Below are 17,887 nucleotides of genomic sequence, written 5' to 3'. Positions count from 1 at the left end.
CTCCATTTTGGTAGCTGTGTCCAAATTATTTTATGGGGCTCTGTTTTGGTAGCTGCATTCAAATAAATTTCACAAAACATTCTGTGTGTGTCTCCCACTGCAAAGTACTGTATCACTTTCCACACACAAAACATCATCTTTCAACACATAATGCTCTCAGTTATACCCTCTTCAGAACTCACTCAAGTCTCCCCTTCCACTTCCTTCCTGCATTGTTCAAAGAAGGAGGGTAAAGAGGGAAAGAAGTGGGGTGTGTCTTTTCTCAAAGATAGCAGATCTGAAACATAATTGTGTAATATCTGTATTTATCCATGCTTATTGTAACTACATGTGTATCTGAGATGGAAATGTTGGTACAGTAGAAGGTTAACAGTTCACTGCTACTGAGTCCAAAAATGTAATTTACGGAAATTTAAGTTGGAAGGGTGAAAAAAATTAAATGTTAATGTTAAATTTCTATTCAAGTTAGTTGCCTACAATAACAATTGTTAGGAAAAAATAGAAGAAATCCCATCTCACATTTGACTCCCCTCCCTTCCATGCATATTTTGAGCATATTTTGAGAAGAAACAGCCACAGAAAAGTTTGAAAAACTTACCCATTTCACCAAAACCCTTCTTTGCTTTCTCCCTTATACAGTAATCCTATTTCCTTACCCTCCCCCCTTTAACTTACTGATTTCCAAGTGAACCCCAGCAATAGTCCCAGGGAGTCAACACTCAGTGTCCTCTTGGGGTTGCCCACTGTAGAACACAAGATGGCCACTGTGGTGTTCAGCTCTGCTCTCACCTGTCCGTCACAGTTGGGCAGGGGAACCTCAGCCAATGAGAGGACGGAGGGTGGTGCAGAAGTGGGAGGAGCTGGGTTATATAAGGTGTGTGAGGCGAGTTTTGAGATCAGAGTTGGAGAGATGAGTGATTAGAGTGATTGATAGAGTGAGAAAGAGCCTGTCAGTGAGGGAAAAGTCTGTGTGAGCTAGTGCCTGAGAAAAAGTGATTGTCAACTTAATTTTATAACAGTGATTCACCCTTTTTATTTTGTGTAATCAATAAATCTTTTATTTGTTTGAAAGAAACCCTCGTCCTTTTGATTTAAAGGATAGTTTGGTGGCAGCAAGTTTTTGAAGAGAAGTAGTGGGCACTCTTATAGGCCTGGATGGGTAGAGGCTTCAGAGTGGCCTGCTACAGCCACCATCTTGATTCAAAGAAAACCGTTACCTCCTTCCCAACAACCCTTATTATCTGCTAGTATAAAGTCTTTTAAATGTACCCTGTAACATTACTTAAAGAATTACAGCTATCAAGTTTCTTTTCATCCATTTAAAATTCTGCATGTGTACTAAGGCATAAATTTCAACGTTTAATTATACTTAAAGAGCGAGGAAAGCATTCATAGGTTGCAGTTGCTTAACCGCACAGACCAATGCAGATTTCCTCTATGTATAGGTTTATTTGTTAAATCGTATGGTCCATCTTTTCTCCATATATTTTATTTATTCATTTTTGTGTAAACATATTTGATTTTTGATTACATGCATATTTCTCTAGATATACTGTGCAGAAGGAAGAAAGCTGAGAGCAGTAATAATCTGAACCCCAATCCTACACCCCTATACCTACACACCACTGAATTTAGCAAGCAATGAGCAAGACTGTCTTCTGAACAGATAGATGTTCATTAGATTGTACTGCTGGACTTTTTTCATTTTTTTTTCAAGAAACTGACTTTGCTATGTAAAGTGCTGCATTAGGCTATACTATGCCTCCCTTGCAGGGGGGGGGGAGGGATCAAAAACCTCTGACAACCTTTATCCCACCCAACCCTTGCTCAAAAGACAAATTCTGAGTCATTTTTCTCATTCACAAAAAGATTTCCTGTGTGTACTACAGCCAGGCCCTTGTTTGTAGTTTATAGGACTTCCTCCTTCTTCTGTACCATCCCCTGGATGGCAAATTGCTAAAAAGGCAGAAGTGAAGGTTTCTGTCTCTAGCCTTTGCTTCAAATTCTGCAATCTTCATCCAAAAAATGAGGTGGAGGAGGACCACTGGAGGTTACAGGGGGTAAATCGGTTCGTCACTTTGGCACAATCAGTGTTGCTTCTTAGGTCTTCCGCCAGTGCGAAAGGGAAGAAAAACCAAACACCAGTAAACTTAATGCCTAGTTCAAAAATTTTAATTGAGTCATCTCCCTGTTACTTGAAAACTCAAGGAAATTATTCTCCCTTAGATCAGGCTAACCGAGGCTCAGAAAGATGTTTGGGAAGTGTTGTCTGGCATTTAGGTTTGATCTTTCAGACACAAACATGTGCTTTTCCAGGGGACTTTTGGGATGAGAAACCACACAGCACCTACAATGGGTCTTGTTTTCAAAAGTATAAAAGTCACAGCTCTGCAGTCTAAAACATACTGGAAAGTCAAACAATGTTCTTTGTTTAGTTCTTTGAAAAAACAGGACTCTTTTTATTTCATTTTATTTTCACACTCTCTTTGGAAGTGGGGTATCACTGAATTGGATAATGAATAAAAAAAAGAAAAATGTTTGGAACGCAGATTACAGGAGGGAAAAGAAAAAGTTAATTCTACCATGAACCTATAATTAGTAACTCCTTTCTAGCTGGATATTGTTTGTATCTTAAATCTTCTTCATCTCCAAATTTAAAGAACTTTAGTGGAGGATTCAGTTGTGGATAATTTCTATTCATACAATGGAATTTTTTTGATTAATGACTAATACCGCCTCTTGTCAGGGAGAAGCCATTATTTTCACAGCTTGTGTAGACTTCAACTTGCTAAACCAACACTAATCTATTGCGCCACTAAAGTTTTTTTTTAAATGTCAACATGCAAATAGCTAGATACAGTGGTGCCTCGCAAGGCGATGTTAATTTGTTCTGCAAAAATTGCTGTCTTGTGAAAACATTGTCTTGCGAAATGCGGTTCCCCATTGGAATGCACTGAAATCTATTTAATGCGTTCCAATGTGGAAAAAATTGTCGTCTTGCAAAAATCGCCCATAGGAAAACCATTTTGCGGAGCACACACCCACCTGTCAAACTCGGTCTTGCGAAAAAACTTCCCTAAAAAAAAGTTTTGTGAAGTGCGGACCCAGCTGTCATAATCATCATCCTGCGAAACCAACCACCCCCCCTCAAAAAAAACTGTCTTGCAAAGCACGGACTGAAACATTGTCTAGCAAAAATCGCCCATAGGGTAAACAGTTTTGTGAAGCACTATAGCGATCACAAAAACCCATCGTCTTGCGAATTAACTGTTTTGCGAGGTAATCGTCTAGCAAGGCACCACTGCATAGCAAATAAATCCATGCAGGTTTGTGGTAACAGAACCAGAGTTATACATGCTTCTTGGCGGATATTGGCGGTGTCCGCTGGACCATTTGATCACCAAAAAGTTTATTTTAAAATTGGACATGAAGAGGTTACCATTCCAACAGCCATTTCTTTTGCAGCTACAGCATGCTTCCCTGAAGGCTACTGGCAATTGGATTACAAAGGCTGACAAAAAAAGAAGGTCCAAGAAAGCAGGAGGACATTCCTAATAGCATTTTTTTTCATGTTCCTTAGAAGCCACATCCACTGCTAGGAGAGCAAAGCAATTTGCCACCACACACTAGAAAAAAAGTAGTGAAACATCTGTTCCAAATGATGTCTGCAAGAGGGTTTTTTTCCAGAATAAAAAAGCATTGAGAATGTCATGAAAAAAGCCTGAAACAGGCTATGTATTTTTTGGACTCTGAGAAATAATTTGAGTCGTCATGCGTGCAAAAGCCAATGCAGGGTTACACTGATTTAGTGTTTCCCATTGTCAAGACTAGACAGATATGGACCTTCAATATAAAGAAATAGACTGAAGTCCAACTGAAATCTCTGCTCTTCGTCGCAAATATTTCTTATCTGAAATTACCTGATCAGCCGCTAATGATATTAGTACATTTCTCACCATACCCAACATACAGCTTTGCCTCAGTTCAAATATTGACAAAATCTGTGGCTTTGAGAATTTTTTGTCTCTTTCTGAAGGCATGGGGATTTTCTTCAAATTTCTTATTCAAAAAAAAAAACATGCTGAAGAGCATATGAGAGCTGGCTGAAGAAGTTGCTGCTATCATTACCAGGAGACACTGGGGTTAAACTAGAGACCCTGGGTGTGATCAGACAGAGATTGTCCTGATATATATGGTTCACTCTGGGGACAGATTGGTCCAGTCTTTTTCTCAGCATGATATATAGGCCATTGTGAATCTTTGCGTACCCGGTCCCTGCCAGAGGCTCCTCCTTGTGAGAAGTTGTAGGTAGGATCACTCCTTTTTGGTGCAGTTGCAGCACGTGTGATCACTGGGACTGAAACAAAATAGATGGCTTAAGCTGTCCTTTTGCATAAGCCACTTGGCAGACTCAGGAAATTGAAATCATCTTCCTACTCCTCTGTGGAGGGGTACAAAGAGGAAGCAAAGTTTTTTTTAAAGTCCCATGGAAGTGCTGATGCAATTTATCAATTAATAAAAAAGATTGAAAGCTTCCTCTCTCCCCATCTCCATCTCCCTCAACAGGGCAGTGGGAAAAAGCTTTCCATTTCCCATGATGCAGTTTAGGCAAAGCATGGTGAAGGAGACAAGGAGGGAGAAGGAGGGGGGAATATATATATATATATTTCAAAGGAAAAGAAGGGCCAGATAGGACCACTTGAGCTGTGGATGCAAGGATTGCTCCAAATGACATACTGCATCTCAAAGCGAACCTATTAAACAAATTATTCCAGCCAGAGCCAGGGATAATTTGCCCTTGTTGGCTCTTGGAGGCCAGGAGAATAGGCAGCACCAGCTTGCTTGGGAAATGTGTATGCGTACATGCATGCACATGTGCCCATGTGTGCACACACTAGCTTAAGGCAGTGTAGGAAACAATTCTTACAATCCCCTTGCTCATTTTTTACAACAGAGACAAAGTGGGAGAAGAAGGGAAGGAACCGTTCCCCCACCCACCATTTAGTTATGCTTTAGTTACATACAAGAGAATTATAACTGCTATTTATTTGTAACTAACAACATCTAAGCTCTATTTTTTCAGAAAGACGCATACAAATCGTGATGTATAAAATACTGAAATTACCACTTTTATTTAAATAACATTCAAAATAATACTAAATATGTCACTATAATACATATATCCATATAAAATATCATTAATATTACAAATTAATTCATATAAAAATAATTTTTTTTCCATTCTACAACATTTCTAAAATTGGGCTAATGTAGTAAATGCCACCACATGAGCTGCATTTAGGAGGAAGGTTGGAAAAAAATTTTCTCAACATTTTAAATGTTTCTAATGATGTCCTTCCTTTTAATTTTTTTTCTACCTCGGATTGGGGTTTCTGCCTAGCTCATGTGGTTTCTAAGACAAGTTGGCAGGAAAAAGAAAAAAGCACCAGTCACAAGCAGGCAACAAAGTGCCTACCTATCAAAGAGACTCCCTGGAGAAAAGGAAAAGGGGATGAAAGGAAAAGAAGGAGAAAGCATCCTCCCACAGACTCAAATTAAACAAGGAAAAGGGTGTGGTCTATACCAAAGAATCACAAAAATTAGCTCCATGTGCTGCTTTTAATTCCCATAATGGTCCTCCTTCACAGCACATAGCAAAATGCTTTTCAATGGAATAGTGTCTAAATCAGTTTGTAATATGGGGTGCTTATGATCAGCTCTCCAAAAGATGAAAACATAAAATATTTATTGGGCTAGCCCAAGCAATTCATTTGAAGCTCAATGGCTCAGAAAGATCAGTCTATTTGCCACTGGGAAGGAGTTCAATAGTCCACATTTTCTGTGCCAACAGGATATCCTGAAAGTTGGCTTGATGTACTTCAACTCAATGGCTACCATGGTTTGGGGCAGAAGCAGCCCAGTACCGCAAAAAATATAAAAATATAAAAATTGACTCAGAATGCAATACAACCATGTCTAGTGCCCACTGCCCAAACATTAACATAGTTCACAGTTTGGAAGCACTGTTACTTTCAAGTAACAGCATCTGTAAAAATTTACCTTTTTAGGGATCAGTGGTGTAACATTGCATCCAAAAGAAATGCAAAAGAGAGAGAGAGAGAGAGATTATAGTCATCTCGGGACTGTGTCAAGAATCTGGAACAATCCAAAGAAGCTGTCACGACTGCTGAGGGATCCATAATGTTTTCCATTGTTATTTGCCTTTATTGTCACATGCAGTCTGTCATTCTTTTCCAGTCGATAAAGTACAGCCTTAAAAGGCATTGTTCCCTTTGAACGGTGAGACAGGTCCAGGGGCAGAGTCAGAATAGGGATAGAATCAGAACTATCGGCAGTATGACGATGGATCAACACACTAGCATTCATTGCCTCTTGCTTAGCGGTACTGCCAAAATTGTGTGTAAAGTTAATCTGGGTATATATACAATACAGGCCACCAACTGAAACCTTTAGTGTATTGTTGCTATATTCAAAGGACTGTCCAAGATATACTCCTTGAATTGTTTCATTGGTGTACCAGTCCAGCTTCCTCTCGTTTATGGATGCTGCAGAGAGAATAAAGAAACCAAGGGAGAAGGTCATTTTAACACAACATCCTATTTTATTTTGCTTCATCAGATTTCCAGGAAAGAAATCCATAAAGAGCAAGATCTGTATTCGTCTCAGAAGTGCACCTCCAGATTCTCTACAGTACTACAGGAAACTTGAATTTGCCTCTACCTCTGTTGCTAACATGTGCACTGTTTCTGACAGAGTAACTATTTCTGATCCAGGCTTTCCTAAGAGTTGTCTCTTCCAATCTGATCCAAATATATCATGGTACAACAGGTATGGCGTCCCACACTTGTATTGGAATGAGGCTAGGAATTCAATTCAATTTCAGTTAAATTTCAGTTTATTGTCATTGAACATACAGTACAGTGGTGCCTCGCTAGACAGTTGCCCTGCTTGACAACAAAATCGCTTACGATGGTTTTTTGCAATCCCTTTAGCGATCGCAAAACGATGGTTCCAATGGGGCTTTTTTGCTCTATGAAACCAACCGCGCCCGTTTTAGAGCACTTTGGAGGCTTTTCCTGCACCATCAGAGGACTGGCGGGGGACCTCCAAAGCTGGTGATCACAGTGAGGGGACCCCCCCCACCAGTCCTCTCATGGTGCTTCCCCAGCTCCCTACCCCTTAAGTTCCTTTAAAAAAAATTTCCCCTTTAGGAACGCATTAATTAATTTTCAATGCATTCCTAAGGAAAATTTGGTTTCGCAAGACGATGTTTTAGCAAGACAGCGATTCCCGTGGAACGGATTAACATCGTCTTGCGAGGCACCACTGTATATACACTGTATACACATATTGGTATGGAAGTATAATTGGGGGAAGTACTGTATTGTTTAATGTCCCTGAAATATGGCAGGTTGGAAAAAACTGTTCTATAGAGATAATGTATGAACTATAGAGAGCTTAAAAAAATAATAATTGGATATTGTCAGGTAAATTCTGGCTTATGGAAATCCTTTTCAGGGTTTTCCAGGTGGAGAAAATACAGACGTGGTTTACCATTCCTTTCTTCTGGAGGTGCCTTGGGATCGTACAGCTTGCCCAAGACCACACAGGCTGGCTCATCTCCTGGGAGGCACTATGGAGAATCTCTGAGTCTTCCTGACAATGGGATTCCAATGATGCCAGGACCTCAGTGAACTTACAGGTTCAGTTTCCATTTCCTCTTCCCCATTTTAAATTGCTAGGGACCATATTTCCGACTCCAAAAAGAGAAAGGTTGGTTGGGGGTGGTGAACACATGGCTGCTTGATAGAGCCCTGCTGCCCCTTGTAAATCCAAAAGGCACCCCTGACTCGATCTGATGCTGCACTGAAGATAATTTAGGTCCCTAGCATGGTGCAAGCAACGCTTAAACCTTCCCCCCTGGCTTCTTAGCTGCCCTGCTCTCAGCAGCTTTCCCCCTTCTGAACCTTGTTTTCCCACCCATAAGTGGGAAACAGGTGCATTTCCCCTTGCAAGTGGAAAACCACCTGCGTGGGTGTGTGAAAACAGAGCCCCAAGCAAGGAGAAAGGATTGAGGATGTCACTCCCTTTACTCGTCCCTCCCGGAGGGCTCTGACGTGCTTCTACCGTGTTCGTCCTTAGGGAGTCTCAAACATCCCCCCCCCCAAAAAAAGGGAAGGTGCGTGTCCAGCGAGGGCCGCCCATCCCAGAACCACTTGTCATCTCCTCGCACGATTTACCCAAGGACTGTCAACACCATCCGGCAGTCTGTGGGCAAAGCGCTTTCCATAGGGCTCCCGCACCCCCACCGACCCCGCGTCCGACTCTTAATTCTGCAGAGACTGAAAAAAACAAAAAATAAAAAAAAAGTTCAAAGAGAGCAAAAAAATGTTCAGGTACTCACAGGTGTTAAGTTTCAGCACGAGCTGGGCGTAATTCTAGAAAGAGAAAGGGAGAAAAAGTGAAAGTTGGCGTGAAGAGCCGCTCCAACAGCCCAGGCGAAGAAACGGGTCGCCCTCTCGCCAAGTAAGAGAGCGGGAGCAGGAAAGGCGGGCTCGCCGAAGGGGCGAAGGGAGTCGCTAAACCCCCTAAAAGCCAGGCTTCCGCGCTCCCTCAGCCCTACCTGCTGCGCGGGAGGCAGCGGCAGAGGCGTCCGGGGCAGCGGCGGCTGTTTCGTCAGCGTCACAACCAGCGCGGTGAGCGAGGCCACCAGAGACAACACAGTCAGCCCCAGCGCGCAGCGGGCGGCGGAACAGGAGCGCAAGAGCCGCGGACCGGAGAGCGCCTCTGGGACCTCCATCGGGGCGACCATCGTAGAGATCAAAGGCGCCGCGGAGTGCCTCGGGCCTGGCGCTGGCGTTTATATAGCCTCTTACGAGAGATTTTTTTCCGCCTCGTCACGTCATGGCGGAAAAACGCGGGTGGGGATGTTTTTTTCCTCATACGAGGAGTGCGCCTTTTTTGACCAGTTCATGTCTGTCCATTGGCGGTCTCGTCTTCCTGTCTCCTGGCCCAGGACTCTTCGGCGGCTTTTTTTTTCTTGCGAACTATGCCCTACATTTTTCCACTTGTTTCGAAATGCTGTGGGAGAAAATGTTAAGAAAAGCGCGTCCTTGCTGAAGAGGCTTCTCTTTTGTGATTAGCCACGATAAAAAATTACATTAGTTGTTTACCACTCCCTGAAGAAGGCACCCTGGGGAATGAACTCCCAACCTCTGGCTCATATCTAAACCACTGAGCTATGCCTCGTCTTCAGTTTCTTTCCTCAGTCTGCTTCCATTTGGTACAGAACTGTTTTGCAATGGTTGGTGGCCCCCCCAAGGCAAGGTGCCTTATATCAGCCTGAAGCGAAAAAAACTTGGATACGTTATTTGGACAGCAATAGCCATAATCCCCCCCCCCAAAAAAGAAGAAACTTTGAGTGGTATTAAATATTAAACATATTTTAATGTTTCCAAAACTTGGAGCTTAATGAAAGCAAGTGATGCACTGTTGATCCGTGACTATTGCTTCTGCCTGTATTTTTCCTTCTTAGTTTTGCCAGTGTGCTAAAACAGAGTAACAGGACTGTCTCTTTGGAAACTCAGTGTGTTGGTGTACACCACCAATACAGGTAAAGGTAAAGGTTCCCCTTGACATTTAGTCCAGTCGTGTCCAACTCTAGGGGGCGGTGCGCATCCCCATTTCCAAGCCATAGAGCCAGTGTTTGTCCAAAGACCGTTTCCATGGTCACGTGGCCAGCGTGACTAGACACAGAACGCCGTTACCTTCTCACCGAGGTGGTACCTATTTATCTATTCGCATTTTTACATGCTTTCAAACTGCTAGGTTGGCAGGAGCTGGGACAAGTGATGGGAGCTCATTCTGCCGTGTGGATTCGATATTACAACTGCTGGTCTTCTGACCCTGCAGCACAGAGGCTTCTGTAGTTTAACCCACAGCACCACCACATCCCTTTTACCACGAATATATCTAGTAGTAAAAAAGAAACTGTGTCTTAGCCTGGAGACATCATTGAAATCATACAAAAATGAAGTTGGAATAGGCCTGCAAGGCCATCAAATCCAACCCCCTGTTCAATGCAGGAATACAATCAAAGCATATCTGCCAGATGATTATCCAAGTTTTTCTTGAATGCTTTCAGTGTTGGAGCGATCACCAACTCCCAAGGTGAGTGGTTCCACTGTCGTACTGCTCTAACAGGATGTTTTTCCTGATATTCAACTGAAATCTGGTTTCCTTTAATCTTGAGCCCAAGTCTGGGAGGATCGAGAACAAATCTTGCTCCTCCTCTATATGATAGCCTTTCAAATATTTGAAAAGTGCTATCATATCACTGCTCAGTTTTCTTTTCTCAAGGCTAAACATGCCCAATTCTTTCAGCCTTTCCTCATAGGGCTTGGTTTCCAGTCCCATGATCATACATCTCACCCTCCTCTGAACTTGTTCAAATTTGTTAGCATCCTTCTTGAAGTGTGGTGCCCAGAATTGAACACAACACTCAAGGTGAGGCCTAACCAGTGCTGAATAGAGGGGGTCTAGCACCTTGTGGGATTTGGGAACTATACTATTAATGCAGCTTAAAATAGCATTTGCCTTTTTTGTAGCCACATCACACTGTTGGCTCATATTTAGCTTGTGATCTATGACAATTTTTGCGGAGTCAGGTATCCCTCAACTCATAACCAGTTGGCAGCATTGTTGTTGCAACAACATGTTACACCCCACTCTACAAAGGTGGTAGTCCAGCAGAGCTTTTAATAAATAGAAGGCTGACTACGATCCTTGATAGGTTGCACCCAGACTTGTCAGCAGAAGCATCACATGTAGGGGGGAAAGTGTGGGTCTTTCACCCTGAGAACTTGGTTTATGCCTGTAACTATGGTAGGGGCCCTGATTGGGTGCCAGCAGCAATAGCTGTGGCAACTGGGCCATTGACATATTTTGAGTGACAATGCCTGAGGGCCAGGAATTGTGATGTCATCTGGATCAGCTGTGGCAGAAATGGCCAAGGAGGATTTCAGCAACTGAGGACAACAGACACTGGAAAGTGTGTCATCCCGGGCAGCAGAGATTGTGCCATAGCCCCTTATAGATCCACTAATAGTGCTAAGACCAGAGGGTAGTTATGCAAACCAGATCATGGACTAGGGGCAGTGTTGGCACAGGAATGGGATGGGAAGGAATATCCAGTGATGTATCTGAATAAAAAGTTATCCCCCAGGGAACAAAAGTACTCTACTATAGAAAAAGAAGCACTAGCTGCCAAATGGGCAATCCAGGCCCTACAATATTACCTGTTAGGAGCTCCTTTCATATTGGTTACCAATCACGCTCCCCTCCAGTGGTTGAATAGAATGAAAGGCTGCAATCCGCGACTTACCAGGTGGTGTTTGAGCTTGCAGCCTTATGCCTTTGAGGTACAATATAAAAAGGGATTTGCACATGCTAACGCAGACTATTTTTCCCAACAGGGAAAATGGGAAAGAAGTTCCAGGCAATGTGGAGACGGGCCACTCGTCGAGGTGTGTGTGTGAAGGAGGTCCAGAGGAGAGTGTGTTGTCCCACAAGACAGAGGGCAGAGAGGGAGGAAGGAAGCCAGAATGCACTGGTTTAGAGATGGACCCAAAGGAGAACTTGATTGAGGAGGGGGCGAGAGCAGAGAGAAGCGGGAAATTTGAAATATGTTTGGTGGAGTGCGGGAATCAGAAGGGAGAGGAGCAAGAGTTGTCAGCTTGGGAGGAGGGTATAAGTAGCCAGGGAGAGCAATGGTTCAAGGTGGAATTAGAATTGTGGAAACGTAAGAGAGAACTAGAAACGCTGCGGGAATATGAAAGGATAAAGGCTGAAGAATTATTAAGAGACTTTCCTAATTTGAAGTTGGGGGGATTGCTTCCAGACCCTACCACTAAGGAACTGGGCAAGATGATGTTACATACAGCACTGATGTTACCTGTCTGTCATGGGTTTGGAGGGAAAGTTCCATCCTATGGGGAGTGGAAGGCGGGACATCAGGAGGAGGGGCTGTACTGTATAAATATGTGAAGCCTGTGTGGTGAGGAGACACTGAGAGATGCTGAGAGACACTGGGTTGTGACGAAGCAGCAGCTGGGAAGAAGGAGCTGTTGTGGGAGTCTGTGTGTCAGACAGGGTACTTCTGTGTGTCAGAGTACCAACCTGATAGGTTCAGGTGTCTGTTGGTTAGCCAGAACTGATAGGTTCAGGGTCTGTGCTTCAAGTTAAGGGTTCTGGGTGAACCAAACTGTATGCTTGTATGAGTGAGAATAAGCCACGTTACTTTATTTTATTCACCTGATTGTTTATTTTTCCCTGTGTGTATTTAAAATAAACCTTATTCTTTTTATTGTTTAAAAATCCATCCCTGGTCTGTGTGACTTATTATAGGGAATGGTTGGTGGCAGCTTAATGAAAGTGTGGCAGATCCCAGTAGGTCTGGGTTTGTCACATTGATTGGTGTCCAGCGTGTGGGATACGACTGGTCCAGTTGTCCAGCGGTCCAGCAAAGCCTTGGCAAGTGTGCCCAGAGCAAGGGGGGTCTAGTCAGGGACAGTCTGAGGCGCGTAGGTAATCTTCTAGGTGTACCTCACGGGGAGGTGCGCTAGTAGAAGAACGTGCCAACTGGGAAGACTTAGATTAAGGTGCTCTGAGGCAGCCTAGTTTTGGCGGGAAAAAGCTGAGGCAAAACTGCGTAGTAACAGTGATCTAGCTTGCCAGCTGAGAGGCCCAGCAGAGGGGGGTAGGCTCTGACTCGATACTGTTGCAAGTTTAGTGCTGAAGAACAGCAGCAATCTCTAGGGAGAGCTGGTTCTGAGGCAAGAAGGAAAAAAGTGGTCGTTTTATTTTGAGGCTTGACTTTTTAAAGCAGCCTGTTCTGAGGGGGGATTATGCCCTTGACTCGAAGCCAGATGGCCGAAATGAGTGAAGTGAAAGACCCCCAGATTGACCAAGGTTCTGAGGATGAATTTGGCTCAGTGCAGGGTGACAGCACAGGAGAGCAGAACCCAGAACTTAGAAAATTGCTCATAGCCCAACAGCATGAACTGAGGATGAGGCAATTTGAAATGGAGGAAAGGGAAAGAGAAGAAAGGGAGAGAGAGAAACAAAGGCAATTTGAATTAGAGAGAGAGAGAATGGAGAGGGAGGAAAGATTGGAGAGAGAGAGAATGGCGTTTGAATTAAGAAAACTGGAACTGATGAACCAGAACAATAATAATAATAGGGATTCTGAGGGAGGCCAATTGTCTAAGGCTGACCTGAAGAAATTCCCTGTGTACCACAAGGGAGATTGTCCTGAGGTGTTCTTTTCCTTAGTGGAAAGAGCGTTTGTGGACTTCTCAGTGAGGGAAACTGAGAAGATGACCATCATGCGGTCTTTAATCAGTGGTAGCCTGGCTGAGGTTTATGCCGAGATGCCTGAGGAACTGATGAAAGATTTTGCAGAGTTTAAGAAACTGGTGTTTGCCAGACATGGGATAAATGCAGAGCAGCTGAGACAAAGATTCAGGTCCCTCACCAAGAAGCCAGAGCAGACTTTTACCCAAGTGGGGGCCCAATTGGTGAGGCTGCTTGAGAAATGGCTATCGCAGGAAGGGACAGAGACCTATGAGCAGCTTAAAGACTTGATAGCACTGGAACAGTTCTATTCAGTCCTGCATGGGGAATTGAAATTCCAGGTGAGGGAAAGGAAACCGAGGTCTGTGGCAGAAGCCTCAGAGATCGCAGATTTTATTTCCCAAATAAGAAAGCCCTTGGGTGAGGGGAAATCTGTAGGTAAACCCAAAGAAACCTACAGCAAGTACTCTCAGGGACCAGGGAAAAGCCAGCAAGGGGGAGGGGCCCATGGTGAAGGGAAGCCCTCAGACATGAAACTAAGACCTCAGATTTTGGAGGGAAAACCAAAACAAGATGAGAGAGAATCAAAATACACCAGAAAATGCTATTTCTGTCAGGGAAAGGGTCATCTAATCTCAGATTGTGAGAAATTAAAGCAGCTAAAAGGAATGGTGCCTCAGGATTCTAGTGGGACCAAGCCAAAAGCTGTGTTCTGTGTCCAGAAAGAGCAAGGCTCAGTGTCACTGAGGGAGCCGGTTGCTATGGCTACTCAGTCTGGAACAGCTGCATCTGCTGACCAGGCTGAGGAAAATGGTCCTCTTATAGAGGTAAAGCGCTGCTTGCTGGTGAAAACAGATTCTCAGTTGTTTGAGACAGCAGGGGTGGACGTAGGAATACTTGACCGTCAGTATAGGGGGTTGCGGGACACTTGTTCCCAGGTAACCCTGTGTCATCCAGATATTATTCCTAGGGAGTTTATAATCCCAAATGAGAGCATGAAGGTGGCAGGAATTGAGGGGCAGGTAATCTCTCTGCCAGTAGCAGAGGTACCTGTCAACTTTCAAGGCTGGAGGGGAGATTGGCGGCTAGCGATTTCATCGACTCTGCCAGCAGCCGTGCTCGTGGGAAATGACCTGGCTGAACATGTGAAACGGGTGCTAGTGATTACACGCTCACAAGCCACCACAGGGACAGTTCAGGGGGGTAATGATGAGCCAGAGACGGAAGCAGAGGGGAGTTCAGAAGCTGTGGTGGAAACCTTAACCACAGACAGCAGATTTGGACAGGAGCAAAAGGCAGACGCCACTCTCCAAAAGTGTTTTGAACAGGTGACTGACGCCCAGCTAACACCTGAAACCCCAGTGAGATTTCTGGAGAAAAAGGGAGTTTTATATAGAGAAACCCTGAGGAATATCTCAAAAGGGGGAGATGGGATCAGAAGTCAGCTGGTGGTACCTGAAAAGTATCGCCCCATGATCTTAAAAAGGGGTCACTCTGACATGTCTGCTGCACACTTAGGGGTGAAAGGGCCCCTTGATTTGATCAAGCAAGATTGGGAGCAGATCACCCATGATGACCCACAAGACGTTGTGACTTACATAGACACCTTGATGAATGACCTAAGGAGAAATCTAGAGCTGGCAGCGGGAAACCTGCAAGCTCAGAAGGTCAGACAGAAAACATGGTATGACCACAAAGCTAGAGAGAGGCACTTTGACCCAGGGGAGGAAGTGCTTTGGCTTAGGCCCTGCAGAGAGAATAAACTGCAGCTCAAATGGGCAGGACCATATAGGGTCATTTCCAAGATGTCAGACCTGAACTACCTAATAGAGCAGGAGGAGAACCAAGCAAGGAGGGTGGTTCATGTGAATGCCCTAAAACCCTACTACAGAGGGGAACAGAGGGTTTTATTCGCGATAAAAGCAGCTGAGAGTGAGGAAGCTGAATTACCCTTCTGGGAGGGTAGAGGGGAAGTAAAATACAACCCAGAGGAGGTAAAGATCAGTCCTGCACTCACCCAAGACCAGCAGCAAGAACTAAAAATGCTGCTTAGTAAATATCAACAGGTGTTTTCCAACAAGCCGGGGATAGTGAAGGGAGTGATGCATCGGATCCACACAGGGGATGCACCCCCGCAGGCAGTATCCCCATACCGAGTAACGGGACCCTATAGGGACAAGGTGCGGAAGGAGCTGGACGAGATGCTTAGGGAGAACATAATCGTCCCCTCTTCTAGTCCTTGGTCCTCCCCGATAGTCCTTGTGGACAAGCCTGATGGGAGCATTAGGTTTTGTGTCGATTACAGGAAATTAAACCGTGTAACCACTCCTGATGCCTACCCAATGCCCAGGCTAGACAACCTGATTGAAACCATAGGGGGTTGTCGGTTCATCTCATCATTGGACCTGGTAAAGGGATATTGGCAATTAAGAATTGATCCCAGGGATCAAGAAAAGACTGCCTTTTGCAGCCCTTTTGGTCTCTATGAGTTTCGAGTCCTGAGCTTTGGTCTCAGAAATGCACCAGCCACATTCCAAAGGCTGATGGACCAGACCTTGGCAGGGCTCAGTGACTTTACAGTGGCCTACATTGACGACATAGGGATCTTCAGTAATACCTGGGAAGATCACCTGATACACCTGGAGTTAGTGCTGCAGAGGTTAAGTGCAGCAGGGCTAACAGTAAAGGCCAGCAAGTGTCAGCTGGGTAGCCCAGAAATAAAATACTTGGGTCACATGGTAGGGGGAGGAATGATAAAACCCCTGGAGGCCAAAATAGAAGCTGTTCGTGATTGGCCTAGACCCAACACCAAGAAAAAGGTCAAATCATTTCTTGGGTTGGTGGGCTACTACAGAAAGTTCATCCCGAGGTTTAGCGAGATTGCGGCTCCGCTGACCGATCTGACGAGGAAGAAGGCTGATGACCGCATCCCGTGGACCAGCGACTGTGAGGCGGCGTTCCAGAGGTTGAAGGAGGCGTTAATCAACTATCCTGTCCTGCGTGCTCCAGACTTCGACCGGGAGTTCATCATCTACACCGATGCGTCTAACAGCGGGGTAGGAGCAGTTCTGTGCCAGGAGGATGAGAATGGTGACCAGCATCCAGTGTCCTACCTGAGTAGGAAACTTCAAAAAGGTGAGAGACATTTGGCAACCGTGGAGAAGGAGTGTTTGGCCATAGTCTACGCGATCCAGAAGGCCAAGCCTTACATCTGGGGAAGACATTTTATTCTGTGTACTGACCATTCACCATTGCAATGGTTAAAGACAATGAAAACCCACAATAGCAAACTTATGAGGTGGGCTTTAAACCTACAGGACTATGACTTTGAAGTGAAGGTGGTCAGAGGGTCAGTGAACTGTGTTGCTGACGCCTTATCAAGAAGACCTGAAGAATGAAGACGGCGAAAGAACATGGACTATGTGTATATAATGATGACAAAAAGTTAAATGTACCTGGTTTTGAATTTGGTTTGTATGAATAAAGGTAAATTGATGTAATGTATATGGTAAATGTTTAAATGCCTATTTGCTATGGTTTAACTTAGAATGTAAGTATGAGTAAGTATAATATGGTATGTATAATTGTTGTTGTGTATTTTACCCAGGTTGTTTTTTGGTGAAAAGCACCTTAGCTTTCCCCCTACAAAACAACTTATAAAGAGGGGAGGTGTTACATACAGCACTGATGTTACCTGTCTGTCATGGGTTTGGAGGGAAAGTTCCATCCTATGGGGAGTGGAAGGCGGGACATCAGGAGGAGGGGCTGTACTGTATAAATATGTGAAGCCTGTGTGGTGAGGAGACACTGAGAGATGCTGAGAGACACTGGGTTGTGACGAAGCAGCAGCTGGGAAGAAGGAGCTGTTGTGGGAGTCTGTGTGTCAGACAGGGTACTTCTGTGTGTCAGAGTACCAACCTGATAGGTTCAGGTGTCTGTTGGTTAGCCAGAACTGATAGGTTCAGGGTCTGTGCTTCAAGTTAAGGGTTCTGGGTGAACCAAACTGTATGCTTGTATGAGTGAGAATAAGCCACGTTACTTTATTTTATTCACCTGATTGTTTATTTTTCCCTGTGTGTATTTAAAATAAACCTTATTCTTTTTATTGTTTAAAAATCCATCCCTGGTCTGTGTGACTTCTTATAGGGAATGGTTGGTGGCAGCTTAATGAAAGTGTGGCAGATCCCAGTAGGTCTGGGTTTGTCACAGATGAGACATGAGACTCTGGAATGGTCTGTAACAGTATTTCCCAAGAACAAAGGGAGAGGACAACAGGTGATCCACCCGGATTCCCAATACAACACTCCCCCTCCTGAGGGAGACTGGGCCCGGTACCCATGCTGTGGCACCATTTGTGCAGTGAGGAGTGCAACCCTCTGGAAACCCACTGACACGGAGAAGTTTGGCCCAGTACCTCTGTGAGTTCAACAGACTTTGGGTGGAAAATTGTGATGGACAGTTATGGCATGTTTCGTGAGTTAAGTATTTTTGACCCAATTATGAATAGTGCAGA

General features: G+C 44.4%; 2 protein-coding genes across 2 annotated transcripts; one reads left to right on the top strand and one right to left on the bottom strand.

The window, feature by feature from the left end:
* Positions 1-5,101: 5,101 nt before the first annotated feature.
* On the bottom strand, positions 5,102-8,981 carry LOC110090191 (uncharacterized). The gene is made up of 3 exons (XM_020813767.3): positions 8,645-8,981; positions 8,426-8,459; positions 5,102-6,566 (listed from the first exon to the last, which is right to left on the bottom strand). The coding sequence occupies exons 1-3, from the start codon at positions 8,831-8,833 to the stop codon at positions 6,133-6,135; spliced, it is 657 nt and encodes a 218-aa protein (XP_020669426.3). The 5' UTR covers positions 8,834-8,981; the 3' UTR covers positions 5,102-6,132.
* A 1,152-nt stretch (positions 8,982-10,133) lies between these two features.
* On the top strand, positions 10,134-17,494 carry LOC144587127 (uncharacterized). The gene is made up of 2 exons (XM_078386609.1): positions 10,134-10,191; positions 11,496-17,494. The coding sequence occupies exon 2, from the start codon at positions 12,927-12,929 to the stop codon at positions 16,770-16,772; it is 3,846 nt and encodes a 1,281-aa protein (XP_078242735.1). The 5' UTR covers positions 10,134-10,191; positions 11,496-12,926; the 3' UTR covers positions 16,773-17,494.
* The last annotated feature ends 393 nt before the right edge of the window (positions 17,495-17,887 follow it).

Source organism: Pogona vitticeps, chromosome 2 (assembly GCF_051106095.1).
Source record: "Pogona vitticeps strain Pit_001003342236 chromosome 2, PviZW2.1, whole genome shotgun sequence".
NCBI classification, from domain to species: domain Eukaryota; kingdom Metazoa; phylum Chordata; class Lepidosauria; order Squamata; family Agamidae; genus Pogona; species Pogona vitticeps.
This window is presented reverse-complemented; position numbering and strand designations above follow the sequence as displayed.

Bases quoted from the DNA above. Each gene is read 5' to 3' on its own strand.
- LOC144587127 (XM_078386609.1), top strand. From the start codon at position 12,927: ATGCCCTTGACTCGAAGCCAGATGGCCGAAATGAGTGAAGTGAAAGAC.
- LOC110090191 (XM_020813767.3), bottom strand. From the start codon at position 8,833: ATGGTCGCCCCGATGGAGGTCCCAGAGGCGCTCTCCGGTCCGCGGCTC. The intron at 8,460-8,644 runs GTAGGGCTGAGG...TTCTCTTTCTAG, and splicing joins CGCTGCCTCCCGCGCAGCAG to AATTACGCCCAGCTCGTGCT. The intron at 6,567-8,425 runs GTGAGTACCTGA...TTCTCTCTGCAG, and splicing joins CGTGCTGAAACTTAACACCT to CATCCATAAACGAGAGGAAG.